Below are 18,111 nucleotides of genomic sequence, written 5' to 3'. Positions count from 1 at the left end.
ATTGTAAGGGCTACCAAAATGCAAAAGACCAAGGGCTAGGACAGGTCTCTGTTTCCGTACTGTTTTTAAATGAGGAAAAATGGCCTAAATCATTAATGCAGTTTCTTGTTAGAGTTACAGAGCAAAGACTGACACACCTTCACACTGACACCTTCACCAAGGTAGTTAATGTTAGCTGTGTGTCTTGCACTAATGCCAAAGAAACAGGCAGTGTCAACCCTCAGAATAGCATCTTCCCAGCTAGTACAATTAGTTTTAACTATTACAAAATTTAGTAGTACATGGTCTTGAGAATATCATCAGGAATTTGTATCACTCCAGCTGACCTGCCCCAATCCTCACATTTATTTTAAATCTAACAGATATTAAGAAAACATTCTGAACAATAGAAAACATACAGTACTAAGAACTAATAGCTCAATGGAAGACTGAAAAGCAGCATTCATTTTTATTGTAATATGGAAGAAACTAGAAACTAAAGGAAATCTGATCTAAATTCTTATTTGAAGGCAGAATTTGACATTCTATAGAAATTTACAAAATAGGATGTATGGATGAGATTTGGTTAATTTCAGAAGGCACCTCAAGGCTAAAAGGCTTTTATAAATCTATAATCCTTTTATTGATCAAAAATAAAACACTTTTATTGCTGCTATTCAAATAGCAAAGAAAATGCTTGGCTTGTTCTTCAGTCTAACAAGGAATCCTCCCCCATTAAGCAAGATTAAATTACAGAAGATTTAGAATAAAACTGAAGATGTCACAACATTATATAAATACAGTGACTTTCCTTGTGTGCTTTCAAGTCAGTGAAATAGTGAAAGAAGAGTCACTTTTTGCCTTTGTGATGTTAATAATCTACAGAACTTCTCAGTCACTCTCCCCTAGGCACTGAAGTACCATTTCATCACAGCGGTCCCAGTTGCAGTACTCTTAGGAATAGAAGGTCAGAACACTCTGATGGTTCCCACGAACAAGGAGAATTGGTGGCAGATCTTTAGACAGAGCTTCTAACCAGGCCATGTACAGTGCACTAGAAACAGCACTTTTCCGTGCAACGGGCAAACTCCTGCAATACACAAGGAAGGTAGGAGAGGGGAGGGGGAAATGAGCAATCTGGTAGAGGTTATACCATTCAGAGATGCAAATATGACTCTGCAAAGAGGTGGATATTATGTCCAGTTCTTGTCCCTTTTAGTTTTTACTTTAGAATTCTAAACTCGGAATTCAATTAAGGAGTTAAGAGTTCACATAACTACTCTAGATTTTCCTGCACTGCTCAAACCTCATTTGCTGTACTACCTCACGGAGCTCTTGAACAAGCTCTTGAAGAAACACAGCGAGGAGATTGCAAGTAAGTTCTTTAAAGAAAAAAGTAATTCCATGGAAATCCATCAGGTAACAACCTTTATCAAAGGCAATTTTATCTACACATTTCCTAGAAAAAGCAGGGTTGAAAGCAAGGGTTTACATGCCAACTCTTTCAAGGGTGGTGTAAATGAGAAAATCCCAAGCTGCATTAAATATGTAGGGTTAACCATCTGAAGTACATCAGACAACACAGTCCATTCCATATGCATTGGTGTAGTAGCTCTGCCTTGCTAATACATCAATTCCAGAAAAGAAACTTGCTTTATGCTTTATTGCCAAAGGTTATGTCTTCTTTGCTAACTGTATGTACATATATTTACAGTTACAGGACTGTATCAGGGTAATCATAAACATCTTTTACTTACATAACAATTATGTTTGCTGTACTTGAATGTTCTTGAAGCAACTCATTTAGCCTAATCTGGCGGTAAGTCTGCAATTAAAATGAAACTTGTTAGAAAGACCTTTATTTTTATTCATATAAACTTTAGGATAAAAATTTATTCAAGAAACAGTTATGATCAATTAATATGACATTAATAGAAAGCATGCATTTCTTCCTCAGTTTAATAACTTTTTTGTTTTTCTGAGATGTCTAGGATTGCAAGTTCTAGAGAAAAAAGTGGTAAGCATAAGACATACAAATACACCAAGTACTACAAAAACTAAACCAATATTCAACACAGTCCCTCTATTAACAAAACCATCTTCCACAGCTGCTGTAAGCAATAGTCCCCTAAGCACTCTGGAAGGTTAACCTTTGCCTGTAAACTAGCAATGAGCAAGTCTAACAGAAGCAAACCCTACCTTCATTTGCCAAGGCCATTTTCAACCACCTATTTTTTGGTGGGCCCCCATAATGGACCTCCTTTTTATACTACGCTATCTTTTCTTAGCATCTTAAACAGTTCTGCACATCCTACTACTGATGACTTCTTAAAACTGTATTCATACAGTCATTTTCAGTTTTCTCTTTCAGGTCAACTTTAGCACTTGTTTCAGTAAGTGTTTGTAATTAACCTTTTCTTATAGCACTGTTCTCAGATCAGACGAGGTCTTTAAGCTTTGCTAGCTACTGCCTGCAAGAACAAATCAACTATCAGCAGACAAATGATTAAGTCACTGTTATTACCTCACTGAAAATAATTTTATGGTATTTCCAGACATCAAAACTATTAGTTCATTAATTATAAAGTCTTCCTTCCCTTTGTACTTCTAGGTAATATAGAGATATTTTGTAGACAGTTTCCAGTCTTATGAGGAGTGGCTGAGGGAGCTGGGGTTATTTAGTGTGGAGAAGAGGAGGCTCAGAGTCACTCTCTACAGCTACCTGAAAGGAGGCTGTGGTGAGACGGGGGTCGATCTCTTCTCCACAATAACTACTGATAGGACAAGAGGAAATGGCCTCAAGTTGTGCCAGGGGTAGTTCAGGTCAGTCATTAGGAAGAATTTCTACACAGAAAGAATGGTGAAGCCTTGGAACAAGCTGCCCAACGTAGTGGTGCAGTCACCGTCCCTGGCAGTATTCAAGAAACGTGTAGACGAGGCACTTAGGGACAGGGCACTTAGGGGCAGGGTGGTGAGGAGCTTACAGTTGGACTTGATGATCTCGAGGGTCTTTTCCAGCCATAATGATTCTATGATTCAATAGTCAATCTGTGCCTATGTTTTCTTTTAAGCTACTTATAATGCAGAACCACCACCCACTCCGATTTCTTCTCTACTGCAAGTCTTCACACAAGATAAACAAAGGCAGAATGGAAGAAAAAGGTATGTTGGAGTGTACTCCACTTGTCACTTACGAAGAACTTCAGGTAACTAAAGTGCTAACTACTCTTTCTTTTGATACCTATCTGTATCTGCATCCTGCTGTACGATCCTGCTCAAGTCTCCTTCACAGAAGCAAAACAGAAGGAACGAGTGACAGCTCTACAGTGTATTAGTGCTTGGAAAAAAATGTCAAACCTTTAATTGCTCTATAACATTAATATTTTTCCTTTTAGAAAATGAAGAGCAAGAAGGTAGTCTAGACTCAGGTTAAAGATCTTACCTATCAAGAATCACTGAATGACTGACTAAGATTGTACAAAAGCAGTTTAGGGCCACATTCACAGAACTCATGTTGTATAGAGTAGAAACATAAAATAGCAGTTTTAAAAAAATGAAACCTTTGTTTTGTAAAGCTCAAGTTCGTTGTCTGTTATTCTCCAAGGTTCATCTTCTTTCATTTTATCTGCAACTTCTTGTTCTTTATCTTCTTCATGGAGTCTGAATGGCTCTATCATTTCTTCAAAAGCTGCAATACTGAAAGAATTGAGTGAATACTTGCGTTAAAACAGCCTGCACATCAGCAATGACTTTCATCCTATAGGAAAGTAATTTTTCCTGCTATGTGAAAATAAGATTTACTGAAAGATTTTCACTTCTTTTTGCACAGAGAATCAGCTATTTCACAGGCACATACAAAAGTTAAGGGTAGACCTTCTGTTCAGTTAAGAAGAACTACAAAAGCTTTCACTGCTCGTACACAGCTAAACAGAGTTTTAGCCTGTTTTAAAAAACTTATTTTTGCAAATTAACTTTTGCAAGGGTTTTATGCTATAGTTGCTTGAAAATTGAACAGTATTACCTTACAGGGCATGTAGTAACATGAGCGAAGTTCAAAGCAGGAATCACAGGGAAAGAAAAAATAATAATAATAATAAAAAAAAAAACACACAACTTCTAAACTTTTGTGAGTTATCCTCCTTTGTGTACAGGATATTGCACCACACAAACCAGATTTTTCTAAATCTATCATTATAGTCTAAAGGCTAGAGATTAAATACTGTTCTAGATTACCAGAAATGGGAGTTGTTAGTTAGTTCTAGATTATTAGAAGTGAGAGTTATCACGTAGTTCTTTTCCTGCGTTTTTCTCAAACATGTTATAGGAAGGTCTTTTATGCTATATTATAACATGGCTCCATATATAATTAAGTTGTAGGGTCTACTCTATCAAATTTTTTATGTAGGTAAGCATGAAATATTTTGAATTTATGACAGAGATCAAGAACTCAACTAACATCTTATACTTTATACTAATACAACTAATACTTTGTAAGACTTACTTTTCTTTCTTTGGTTTAGTATTAATATCTCCAAGGACCATGATGTCGGAGAAATCTATTCGAAATTTACTGAGCAAAGTAGCCATCCTGTATTAGAAGAACAAGCCTTTATACATTAACTGTATTTATAATTATTTCACAAGACAAATAGAAACTTGATACTAAAAGCACTAGTTTGAAAGAAAGAAAAGAAAAAAACAGCATGTGACAGAAAATCTTTGAAGTACTAGGTTATAGAAACCTGGCATATTGCTATAAAATGACACAATGTTGGGGGAAAAGTATTTAAAAAGTTTAAAATAAGAGAAAAATCCTTCCTTTAAAACCAATTTCAGAAGCACTTCTGAGGAACAAAGAAAATGCCTGTGTTAGATAATGCTACAGACAAATTAGAGTAATTTGAGGAATCACCTCATCCAACATAATCTGAGAGCAATGGAACAATTCTGAGGAAAGGAGGAACAGAGTATGGTCCAAGGAGGAATAAGACACGGTCAAACTCTTGCTAAACAACTGAAAGAAAGCTAGTAGTAAGAGAAAGTCATCTACTGTACACTTAAATTAAGAGGTAAACTTACGCTCTTCTGTCATGATCAATCCTGTTTATTTTTCCACCAATGAACACTCTGATCTTACAATCCTTCCATTTTTTCTTGGTTGTAAGAAGATAAGGAATCAATAGTGTCAAACCTGCAAATTCAGCAGAGTTCAGGAGCACAATAATTTTAAGAAGAGAGTTTACTATTACAAATTTGTAACATATATGAATTGACTGAAAGATACCTGCTAACAACTATTTAAAAATCACTTTAATTTGTTTTTATACTTTGTTAAAGTATAAAATATATTACCGCCATCATCAAAGAGCCACCAGACATCAATATTGCTTTTGCCTTGTTTCTTCTGAAACTGAGTACTGGCATCAAGAAGTCTTTGGTCAGCTAAGTTTAAAGGAGATGTGCTCTTCAAGTCTGGAAAATAAACAATACAATATACAGGTGATTTTTAAAATGTTTAGGTTAGTAACTCCCAAAATCAAATGCAAAGTCTTATATCAGTATTTTGTGATGTTGATGATTTGTTTACATTTAATTAAAAAAAAAAAAAAACCTAACCTTTTTCTTTCCACCCAAGACTGATTTTGATTGAAAGAATAGACATTAAGAAATATTTAGAGATTTCACAAGGATTTGCAAGTCTTAAGTTTTCCAGACAAATAACTGTACAAAGATCACATACATACTTCAGATCATTAAATCATGTACTACTGTTACCTCTTACATATGACAAAGATCTTACTTCCTTTAAAACACATCTACACACTGATTTTCTGTTACTTAACAAAACAGGGAGATATTTATAAATAAAAATGCCCTGTGAAGCACTGTTCTTCATTTCTTAAATCCATTTTTTTTTCTTTTAAGCATGTGATCAAAAGAAAAGATAGTTGTGATGTTTTGCTGGAAACAACGTTTTGAATGTGCAAGGTTCTCAACACAAATTAGACTGCCTTATGTACCAAGACCATTATTGCATCTACTGTACAGACACTTATCAGAAGGGCAATTTCCAAGAGATTAGTATGTGCAAATATTTTAAAAACTATGCAAAAAAAATCCTAACTCCTTTCCCTTAGCTAAAACCTAAATTTGACCAAGAGGCAGCAGTTTGATATCCTTCTTGCTCCTTATACCATGTAATTTAAAAAATATATATACAATACATATGTCACTGATTTAAATAAGCATACTAGTTTACTGCATACTAGTATCCTTCAAACTGTTATCTTGTATTTCATATTGTCAGGTTTCATTATTAAAATATAATGGTTCCTAGGTATTAAAATTGCAAAGAAAAAGTTGACAATGAGGTAATCATATAACTTAACTCTCATATAAGTCTGAGACAAAACTCAAAATTGCTTAATTCATCTCTGAAGTAATGACTCAAAATAAACATTTTTCATCGTTTTAGATGCTCATCTCACTGACAGCAACAATAATCACTGTAAACATACTGCAAATACACTATGGCACCAGTTGGGAGTATAACAGTGGAAAGACCTTCCCTTACTACTACATCAACTAATGACCCAATAATATTATCTGAGACCCAGAGAACTCACTAAACTCCCCAAAACACTTCAAGAGTGACTTACAAAACACGAAGTTTTTTTTTTTAAAAAAAAAACATCCAGCATTGAGTTTCAGACATGTGCAATTCATTCTGAGCAACAACCACCTCTGAGAGCTTGCATGATCTTCCATTTTTACACAGTCTAATCCCTGAAAATGAATTTTACTTCAGCTCAAGTATAAAAAAAACAGGCTAATGTTGCATGGTTGTCTTTTTCTCTCACTCTTCTTTATTTTTTATAGGGAGAGAGCTAACTGGGACATCTTCAGGGACCTACTTGTAGGAATCTCCTGGGCCAGAGTCCTAGAAGGGAAAGAGGGAGTCCAGGAGGGATGGCTAATATTCAAGTACCATTTTCTTCAAACTCAGGATGGGCGCATTCCTGCAAGAAAGAGGCCAGGCAAGGAGGGGCAGGAGATCTGTGTGGCAAGGAGTTCTTGGGAAAACTTAATGAGAAAGAGAGAGCATAAGTAATATAGAATATGTCAGACCACATTTGAAGAGTGTTGGAACACCATCAGAGAATGCAGAGATGCAACGAGGAAGGTCAAGGCCCATTCGGAATTACAGTTAGAGAGAGATGTCAGGGGCAACAGGAAGGGTTTCTATAAATACATCAGCAGCAAGACGAAGGCTAGGGAAAACCTGGGCCTGCTGCTGAATGGGGAGGGTGCCCTGGTGGCAGAGGATGCAGAGAAGACAGAGTTACTAAATGCCTGTCTTTACTGCTGAGGCCAGTCCCCATGAACTACAGAGCCTGGAGACAAAAGACAGAACCAAGAGAAAGGAGAATTTTCCGCTGGTCGAGGAGGATTGGGTTAGGGATTATTTCGGCAAACTGCAAATGCCCCAATCTATGGGCCCGGATGGGATGCACTCAAGAGCGCTGAGGGAACAGAGCGGGATCACTGCTCGGCCACTCTCCATCATCTTAGAGAGGACACGGAGAGCCGGGAAGGTGCCTAAGGCCTGGGAGGAAACAACGTCACTCCAGTCTTGGCCAAGAGGGAGGAACCAGGGAAGTACAGGCCCGGCAGCCTCACCCCCGTCCCTGCAAAGGTGATGGAGCAGCTCATCCTAGAGAGCATCTCTAGGCATGCAAAGGAAAAGAAGGTGATCAGGAATAGTCAGCATGGATTCACCAAGGGGAAGTCATGTCTAACGAACCTGATAGCCTTCTACAAAGGGAAGACCAGCTGGATGGACGATGGCAGAGCCATGGATGTTGTCTACCTTCACTTCAACAACGCTTTCGACACACTTTCCCATAACATCCTCATGAGGAAGGTCAGGAAGTGTGGCTTAAATGAGTGGACATTGGGGTGGATGGAGGACTGGCTGGATGGCAGAGCTCTGTTCAGAGGGTGGTGATAAATGGGGCCGAGTTTGGTTGGAGGCCTGTGGCTAGTGGTGTCCCGCAGGGGTCAGTACTGGGCCCAGGGCTGTTCAACTTATTCATCAGTGACTTGGACGAGGGCACAGAGCGCACCCTGGGCAAGTTTGCAGATGACGCCAGACTGGGAGGAGTGGCCGACACTCCCGAGGGCTGTGCTGCCATCCTGATGACAGGATGGAGAGTTGGGCAGAGAGGAACCTCATGAGGTTCAACAAGGACAAGTGCAGGGTCCTGCACCTGGGGAGGAATAACCACAGGCACCAGGACAGATTAGGGGTTGGCCTGCTGGAAAGCAGCTCTGCAGAGAGGGATCTGGGAGTCCTGGTTAACAACAAGTTAACCATGAGGCAGCAGTGTGCCCTCGTGGCCAAGAAGGCCAATGGGATCCTGGCCTGCATCAGGAGGAGCGTTGCCAGCAGGTGGAGGGAGGGGATCCTGCCCCTCTGCTCAGCTCTGGTGAAGCTGCACCTGGAGTATTGGGGGCAGTTCTGGGCTACAAGAGGGATGTGGAGCTTCTAGAGGGGGTCCAGTGGAAAGCGACAAAGATGATTAAGAGACTGGAGCATCTATCATATGGAGCATAGACTAAGGAGGAATGACTAAGTGAGCTAGACCTGCTTAGTCTGGAGAAGAGAAGACTGAGAGGGGATCTAATCAACATGTACAAGTACCTGAGGGGAGAATGTAAAGAGGATGGGGCCAAATACTTCTCCGTAGAGGTTACTGACAGGATGAGGGGTAATGGGTACAATTGAAACACAGGAAGTTCCATCTCAGTATGAGGAAGAACTTCTTTCCTGTGAGGGTGCCAGAGCACTGGAACAGGCTGCCCAGAGAGGTTGTGGAGTCTCCTTCTCTGGAGATCTTCCAAACCCGCTTGGATGCAGCTCTGGGCCATGTGCTCTGGGTGACCCTGCTGGAGTGGGGGTAAGGAGGGCTGTTGGGTGAACTAGATGATTGCTAGAGGTGCCTTCCAACTTCAGCCACTCTGTGATTCTGTGATACACACACACACATAGCACATATGCGCACACACACAGACACATATATACACACATATTTTTATGTATAAATATATATATTTTATATAAACTATAAGGTGCATGTGTATATATATATATATATATACACATATGCAGGGGGGAGGGAAAAGGGGAGGAAGGGAAAGGAACCAAAATTAACGATGTGAATGATTTAACACAAAAAGATGGAAAATGCCTGCCTTTTTTCAACAGTGGTTTTGTTGGAGTCTTTCCATCCTCGTCCTCTTCTGGAAAATGTTTAAAGATACAAAATAAAAATGTTAATTTCTTTCATGCTGTTAGTGAAAATAGAAATTGTGTATATTAAAAAAGTAACTTAAGCAAGAACAAGAAAGAAAACTCGGAAAACAAAAGTGCATAATGAAATGATATTTCATATGGAAACGCCCACAAATGCAGCCTACTATGTCCTGAAAATGATTTGAACCTCAAGGAGTTGAGGGAAGGAGGCAAGGATAAGTGAGACATGCGGTTTCCTTCCTAACCATAAAGTCACCATAGGCTAGCTCTTTAAAAATAACGGTAAAGTCAATTATCAGTTACTGTAGTGTCACAGTTTCTTGAATTATTGTTTTTTATATGCATATAATAACCTGAGATGAAAAAATCCTTCTTATACATAGCAGTCATAAAAAAAAAAAGGAAAAGAAAAAAAAATGTACCCCGTAGTTTGTAGCCCATAAACCTTTTTACTTGATTTATTTAGCACCTTGGATATTAAAGATTTATTTTATATACTAGTGTTCTAAGACAAAGTATTTAAGTAATTAGACAATAGGCTAGGATAGCATGAGAGGTTTCTGTGTTTCCAAGGCCCACACCCACACACACCCTCACCCCTTAAGTACTACTCTAATGAAAAGAAAAGCAAAGAGAGAAATAGTGGGAATTCAAATGTCATTGCTAGCTACAAAGTTACCTTTATGTAGAGCATGAGTTTTTTCACTGGATGATGGAGCAAAAGCTATACAAGTGTCTGTCTCAGTCTTTTTACTATAATCCACTTTTACTATGACATCCTTGGCACATGCAGATTTTTCCTGGGATGACAGTAACTCTTCTTCAAGGAAGAAAAAAAAAACAAAAAAAACACACAATATAAACTTATTATTTGTCCCAAATATATCTGGCAGAAGTATGCAATTATATCTGGGATTCTTCACAGTTGGCTGGACTCAACAACCTTGCTATGCAAATAACAAAACACTTGAAACAAATGAGAAGGAACAAGGAAAGAATAAAACACTTGTATTAAGTACAGAGCGGTGCCCCCTCTGAAAATAACTTCAGTTTCCTGCTACTTCCTTCCTAGGTTTTTCGGCACCACAGCTGCCTGGGCTTAAGTAAACTCAACATCCTCAGCAGATACTATTAAGAGTCTCTGACACCTTCGAGTCATGATTTCCTGGTCTCCTGTTTACACTGCAGAGTCACTCCTGGCTGTTTCTCACATCCCTCTGCCTTCTGGCATAGAGCAGCAAGTTCCCTGTCTCCCTCCAAATCCTAATCCTCTTTCTGGAGGGTGCCACCTGCACAACACATGTTACAGGTCATGAGTATTCTTCCTCTTTGCAGTCACATCGCACGGAAAGGGCTATGGACAACTGAACAGCATCAGTTTCAGGACACACCTTCCAAGAAAGCTCATCGGCTTCTTTCTTTATTTTGCTTGAGAACAGAAGTTGTACTAGCCAGTTTAAGACTAGTAGTATACAAAGTGTAACTACATCTTCTACACTAAAAACACAAAATCTTTCCAGACATAGAGCAGATTTCCTTAGAAAATATGATGTCTTTACTGGTAGCAGTTTGGAGAAAGGAGAAAAAACAACAAAGATGACCCTCCGTTTTCTTGGACCATGCAACATTTACTACATGAATTTTCTTAATTTCCAGAATGGGATCCTAAGTATTTCCTAATAATTTTATAGACATATTTGTGGCAGTAAGTAGTTATATACTGGGAAGCAAGCTCTATCATGTTGCTGAACATGGTTTACTTTGATTATATCTTCAGAAGATGGTAATTGAGGGAAACTAGAACAGCTGTTTCCCAGAAGTAACAAAATAAATCATACCTTGCCCCTGAAGGTGAGAAATATCCAAGCCCTCCTTTAGGCGGATGACAACTACACCATACTGAATGTCAAAGGCATCACTACACAAAAGGGGCAAAAAATAAAACAGTATTAAAACCTTTTATAGACTTGTCTGACCCTAGAGACCTAGCCTTCTCACGGCAAATTTTAGAGATTAAATATTGCTATTTTAACTGCCAAATTATGAGTTCGTATTAGAATTTCAGTTGCAGTTCCATATCATCAACTGCATCAATGAACTGAACAGACCCTGAAAAGAAACCTACAGAGAGGATATCCATTCTATTTCCTCTCTCTCACCCTAAGATATAGAATGGTGATTAAAAAAGGCAGTATAAACAAGCCAGACAAGTTCTCGCAGAGATGATGGAAAACATTGCGAGACATAAATCTGATTTTGTTAGCATTCAATCATCAGTGTTTTAATTGTAAATATCTCATTAATTACATTAATTACAGTTTAATTCACAAAACTCCCATGTTATTTCCACAGATGGCAATCCCACGAGCTTTTTTTCATTAAGACTTTTTTTCCAGAAAGTAAGATCTGATACAAAGTGTTCAAACTTTCAACATATACCATAGCAAATACATGAAACAAGTTGTTGTTCATGTAAGAAGCAAAAGTTTATGGATATTTTTAATTCATTATTTATTCTTTTCCAATCTCTGTAGATTAGATCCATCTAATTTTGTGTTTCTCTCACACACTTCAGAAATTTTGTCATCCAAACATACACTTTGACCTATAGCTTCTACTTATTCCCCTCTAGTTCCCCTCTAATTCATGTGAAGAACTATTAAAAGCACTTAAGCAGCATAAGACAAAACACAAAATGTGTTAAGTGTGGCAAGCAAGATTTGTTTTTCTCAAACATGTGTGTAGTACAATTTATTCGATAAAAGTTTTCATCTGGAACTGGACTGCCTTTCAGAACTGGCAAATTACACTGGGATTTTCTTTTCCATCTACTTGTTGGCTGCTGCTTTACTTTGTATTTCCAGTGCTGTGTATCATCTACAAGAAATACTGTACTTACAAGAACACTAGCTGGAAGATACAACTTTGGCATAAGAATAGATTCATTCTTTACCCCTAATCTGTGCAAAAATTGTAGAAAAAAAAACTTCAGTAGAACATATGGTTTCATGCATTCAGCAGATTGACACATAAAACACCATTTCAAAGTCTGAAGACAGCAACTCTTAAATCTCATACTATCACCACAAATCTCCCTAGAAAAAGGGTTATTTTCTAGAAATAAGAGGTATTTAAACTGTAAGAGTTACTTACTAATTTCCATATCAAAGAAGAAGAAAAAACAAACAAAAGCAAACAAACAGAAAAAAACACACACACACCTGCAATGAAGATTGCTGGATCAGCAATGTGAAAAATTTGAGCATCTTTCTGAAAACTCTGAGAGAGAATCTGTGTGATTAATACCTTTATTCTTTTTTTTTTAACTTATGTTTTATTTCTGCACATTTGATAATAAGACACTTATCGACACTTATACATTTTCTACTTACTGGAATAAATTGATATATGTTTCAACATCTCTCATGTCACTTTGTCTCCAGTTTTTCTTAAATCCAACAACAAGGGTATTAGGCCTCATTCTACCCAAACCAGCAGCCTAAGAAGAACACAAAAATATTACTAATTCTAAGCTACCTAAATAATTACAGGTTCAATTTTTTTTTTAAATGTAGAAATTGCATAATGAAAATACTGAAAATACTTCAGCATGCCCACTGTAAAAACCATTTCCATTAAAGAAAGGAGACAAGTATACCTGCATTAAGTACTGTCCTCCATCCCTCAAGTCTTCTGCATGCACTGGTGCATAGAAGGCCTTCATCTTACTTTTAATGAGCCATCGCTGATATCTGGCCAAATCAGTTGACAGTTCCTTCACGGCTTGCCTCCGAGGACCCTTTTAAAATTAGCAAATAAAATGGGAGTGAGAACAAGCAGTACTATTATCAGCAGTAGCAATGCCCAATTTCTTATTTCACTGCTAGAACACAAATCAAAGTTGAAGAGTCTCAAAATAAGCTTCCCCGCTACCCAAAAAAAACTAAGAAAATTAAAGACACTTTCAACAGCAATAAAAAATAGTGTGTGGAACAGCAACACAGAGTGGACCAGATACTCATTTTTAAGGACAGGATTCTTGAAGTTTTAGCATCCTTGTCCCAGATCACAACCAGCTCACCACCAGGTGTCACAAACTTATCTTCTAAAGCCTAATACATTCTTAGAAGAAAAAGATTTTGCAATTAAAGATATACGGATAGAGAATGACAATATTAGGTTTTACGAGACTCTGTTTCAAGCTGTACTAAAATCGAGTGTCTTCTTTCACCCATAAGCCTTCTATTCCTCCATAATTCATACATATGAGTATGTATGAATATTTATATATAATACTTCTATTTCAGAAAAGCTTGGCCATAGTAGCAATTTTACTGTAGTTCTATGAAAACTATTTCTTGCAAGACACAATGCAACATGCAGAAGCACAATGCACAATCTGCATTGCTAATCCAAAATCACTGCTTGTGAAAGCAAAGATGGGAGGAGCTAAAGGCACCAACTGTCAGACAACAAGACCATCACAGTGTCCTATTTAACATCAAGGGAGCATCAGAATTGCCCCAGTCTCTTAAGTTTCTTATAAAACTGGTGATTACCTTTCCTCCCCGGGCTGGTAGCTCCCATATACCTATCAAATTCCCTCAAATTACTGAAGTTTTCAGTACTATTTTACATTGCTACTTATTTTTACATCATCTTATCATTTTATGATTTGCTATATCAATTTCATCTATAGAAAAATGAAGCAGATGTTCCAGTGCACCTCACCTTCTTGTTATTTTTCATTTTATTATTTCTATTAGGAGGAACTATTGGGCTCCTCCTGGACAGCAAAATGCAGAACACAGGATGAAGCATGATCAAGAACATAGAAGTCCTGTTCCTACAAATGGTAATAGCTGTGGGGGAGCTTTCAAAGATGAAAGCATTAACTTAGATCCAGACCATTATTAGCATAAGCTCCCAGAAATCCTCAATTCAAAACTGCTTTCCTGCAAGAAAATTATTCTTTTCAGGGCAGTCCTATTTGTGAGGGGCAATTTATGAAAACTTACAGCTCAGATATTCTTCAGTTTGTACCTCGCACTCACTGATGAGATTTTATATGGACAGTTATATACTAGCTGGGTGCAGGAGAAGTCCTTAGAAGAGCTGACAAAAGTTTTCACATGCAATAGAGTAACCTATCTATTTAACAAAGTAACTAGTTTATGTTTCTAAAGATAAAACTGGCAAATATTTGCTTACAAGTTCTGTGTTGCACTAACTGCATTTGTTTTTAACTAGTAGATCAGAGCAATTCCTGTTCATTTAATCTGGCAAACCTAAGTACATAGAGAAGAATTCAAGTTTCATGTTTAAAATTCATCCTCCCTTACATGTTTTTATTGATGTGATACAAAGTTTCTCCTTAAAATATGAAGCAAAGCTATCACAATCCTAATATGCTGAAACATATTCGGCAACATTTATCAGAGATGCAATAACCTCTCTGTAGCCAACTTAAGCCTTGGAGCAGATCCCAGAATGACACCCACCTTCAAACAAATGGAACTTGTAACAGCATGATTTTGAAGAACAGCTACTTAAAGCTTCCTCTCTTCTTCCTACCCCCAAAACACACCTGCCTGGCATATAAATTTACAGACGTATTCTGATCTTACGCCTAAAGACAAGGTTATGGTCCCTTTAAAGGGACTTTTCTTTCCCTTTTTCAAAGACAGAGGACTGCTGAAGTTGCATTGATGCAGAAAAACAAATGAAAGACAATATTATCCCGGGAGAAAAGTTAGCTAAATGTTAGTGTGTGGGGAAAGAAAGACAAGGTTTACATAAGTAGGTTTGAATTAACTTCAAGCAAACTCCAAAAATCCAGTGTGGCTGCAATTTAAGTTGAACTGATTGTTGAGGTAAGCCATGTTTCGTCAGTAACCATTTTGTGGCACCAACTGCACACAGCCAGTCATTCTGACTACTCCGTCCAAAGTATGAATAAGTACATGGGACTGAAAGATACAAGGCAGAAGAGCCTCAGATTGTAATCCAACTTCACTCCTATAAAACTTCCTAGTCAATGATCAAAGATACTAATTCTGCCCCTCTGCCATACATATCATGCATATCCTACAACACAACTTTCATTTGCAAGGCTTTCCTGTGTCTACACTAGAATGAAAAAGATGCAAAGCAGGTACTGTCGGTTATGTTAACTCTCATATTAAATTTCAAAGCTTCCTTAAAGATGTAGTACAGGAAAGATGGTGATGCCTGTATGAGTAGATTCCACACGAAGTTTCAATTTTTGTACTCCCTGCATTTAAAAATGGCAGCTGTGTAAAAAAAAAAAAAAAAAAAAAAAAAAGCCAAGGTTATTCTAAAATAAAAAGGGAGAATACACTCACCATATGCACATGGCCACAAATCATCAAGCCTACATTTTTGGTGAAAGCATGGACAAGGTGAAGCAAAGCTGGACGTGAGTTTGGAGCACCTGTCATAATTAAGCACTGAGGTCTGGAACAGTGAATTGAGAGAGGAAAAAAGTTAGAATTTGTTTCCTGTGGGGTTTTGTTTACTTATTTTATCTCTGTCCCTCATTCTCTCTCTCTCTCTCACACACACACACAGAGAGAATCTTCAAAACACTAGACATCAGAACATAACCCTCAGGGCAGAAATAGTAATCATACATTATGTTTAATCAGGAAAAGATTAATCTTTCACAGTTGTCAGTGTACCAATGATTAATCGTTTTCAAACTTGATCCCTCTAAGTGTGACAATTTTCACATTTCAAATAAGAAACACAATAAAAGCCAAGACTAAAGAGGAATGAATTCCATCTCCATGTAAGGAAGAACTTCTTTCCTGTGAGGGTAACAGAGCCCTGGAACAGGCTGCCCAGAGAGGCTGTGGAGCCTCCTTCTCTGGAGATCTTCCAAACTCGCCTGGGTGCCACCCTGTGCCACGTGCTCTGGGTGTCCCTGCTGGAGCAGGGGGGTTGGACTAGATGATCTCTAGAGGTCCCTTCCAACTTCAACCACTCTGCCATCCCTGTGAATTGCTTTATGCCTTTTAGGTCACATCCTTTTTCATGTTCTAGCTTAGATTATTCTCTACTAACAGAAAAAATGGAATCACATACTTTTGCATCACTATCACTCAGAAGTCGCAGCCAAATGACTGCAAATGATTCTAGACAACTTCCTAATCAGTTCTAGAAGTTGAAGTATCCAGTCACACAAGATAGCAAATTAGCTTTGGTGATTTTTATATTTTCTCAATTCATATGATGGTTCCAGTTCATTTTCCATAATAGTAATAGGTGGTTTTAAGATGTGCCCTTAAAATCCAAAACATTTTCTGCCATACATAAGAAACCACTGTCACATTAAAAAGAACAATAAATGAATACTCTTATTGCCAGTGTGCTTAACACTGGGTTACATGGAGGTCTAACTCTTTTGGAAAACAATTAGACAAGTTTACAAGCCAAAAAGCTCCATACTAACTTCATAAATGAAAGAATTAAAAGTACTTTCAAAAAAACTCCAAGTACAAACTGATCAGCAGAGCATTCATAGACTGTATCAGCACAAGCATAAAGTCACAGGTAGAAAGTTGAAACAGACTCCCAGTAGACAGCAATGAGGAAGCAACACCGATAACATTTGCTTTACCAAATATTTATGTCAGGCTTTAGAACTGCACTTGTTCGAGAGAAAAAAAAGTTTGAAAATTTCTGCTCTTGATAAGCTAAACAGCAACAAATGAATTGCAATTCAGACTGTGTTTTTTCTAATTAATGATAGAATAGGATGTAAGACATAATTTAAATCTCATTATTTACAAGCACTTTGTGTGAGAGATGTTAGGGTAGCCTGTTTGCCTACAGAGTGCAGAGAGCATCTCTTACGTGAAACAGCTCTGTACTGAACAGAACATTATACTTTCTCATGGATTTTACTTTAGACCACTTTTAGTCTGATTACATGGACTGAATGCCCATTAGCAGTTTGAAGCATGTCTTCTAGTTCAGTTTTATCAAAAAGGCTCATCCACAGGCCCCAAGACCAGCCCATGAGGTAGAGTGCCATAAATGCATCAAGAGAGTTGCTTCTAAATGCACTCGAGGTCAAAAATAAAATGCTAATGCAGAGATCCCACAGGCTCTCCAGGAATACTGCAATTCAAAATTGTTACAACCTATAGGAAGTGAATGGACAATTTAACGGACACCATCTTTAGCATCAGAATAACTGTTACCTGAAGTTTTTCACATGATCTTCCACTCCTGAGAGGCGAATAGAATGCTGTAGTGCATTCAAGTAAGTCAGAGCTTGCGTTGAGGATCCCCAATTCACATCTGTGACAATATTTGAAATTTCAATATTTTAGTAAAAGAAATTCTATACAAAACTACATGATCAAGAAATGAATAGACCAGAAAAATCACAAAATAAGGTACATCTTTGTATACAACACTGGTTTACAAACCCTACAACTAAATAAGCAATTCTAATTCTGTAAAAGCATTCTGAAACAATTTTCAGCTTTACATTTTACAGTTAAGAAAGAAAAAGTGGATGGAAGTAGTTTCCTATATTTCAAAGGACATGGCAGCTTCAGAGAAAAACATAACATATAAGAAAAAAAAAGTCTTTAGTCATTCTATGTCACAGCAAAAGAAAAGTAGTTTAAAATGCTGAAATTAAGTCAAGTATTTTAAGGTATACTACTAATGAAGAGAGGATAAAGACTAGATTTAGCAGTTCCAGTAAGATTATTAGGTTGATGAGGAAATGAAAATTCCCAATATCCCCTCTATTGCCATTATACATGTTATTCTTTTGC

General features: G+C 37.6%; 1 protein-coding gene across 1 annotated transcript in view; it reads right to left on the bottom strand.

The window, feature by feature from the left end:
* Nucleotides 1-542: 542 nt before the first annotated feature.
* Nucleotides 543-18,111, bottom strand: part of SLC12A2 (solute carrier family 12 member 2) — a 58,495-nt gene continuing 40,926 nt past the window's right edge. The window contains exons 15-27 of the mRNA XM_088532683.1: nucleotides 17,524-17,623; nucleotides 15,661-15,772; nucleotides 12,954-13,094; nucleotides 12,688-12,794; nucleotides 11,134-11,213; nucleotides 9,975-10,115; nucleotides 9,235-9,282; nucleotides 5,332-5,451; nucleotides 5,059-5,170; nucleotides 4,481-4,567; nucleotides 3,540-3,675; nucleotides 1,737-1,804; nucleotides 543-1,069 (exon numbers count right to left, since the gene is read on the bottom strand). Of these exons, the coding sequence (XP_088388809.1) occupies nucleotides 934-1,069; nucleotides 1,737-1,804; nucleotides 3,540-3,675; nucleotides 4,481-4,567; nucleotides 5,059-5,170; nucleotides 5,332-5,451; nucleotides 9,235-9,282; nucleotides 9,975-10,115; nucleotides 11,134-11,213; nucleotides 12,688-12,794; nucleotides 12,954-13,094; nucleotides 15,661-15,772; nucleotides 17,524-17,623 (1,388 nt within the window). The 3' untranslated portion in view covers nucleotides 543-933. The remainder of the gene's footprint in view (nucleotides 1,070-1,736; nucleotides 1,805-3,539; nucleotides 3,676-4,480; nucleotides 4,568-5,058; nucleotides 5,171-5,331; nucleotides 5,452-9,234; nucleotides 9,283-9,974; nucleotides 10,116-11,133; nucleotides 11,214-12,687; nucleotides 12,795-12,953; nucleotides 13,095-15,660; nucleotides 15,773-17,523; nucleotides 17,624-18,111) is intronic.

This window comes from Tinamus guttatus, unplaced genomic scaffold (assembly GCF_059628265.1).
Source record: "Tinamus guttatus ecotype Peru unplaced genomic scaffold, ASM5962826v1 Tinamus_guttatus_pri_ptg000464l, whole genome shotgun sequence".
NCBI classification, from domain to species: domain Eukaryota; kingdom Metazoa; phylum Chordata; class Aves; order Tinamiformes; family Tinamidae; genus Tinamus; species Tinamus guttatus.
Note: the sequence above shows the minus strand (reverse complement) of the source record. Positions and strands in the feature narration are given on the sequence as shown.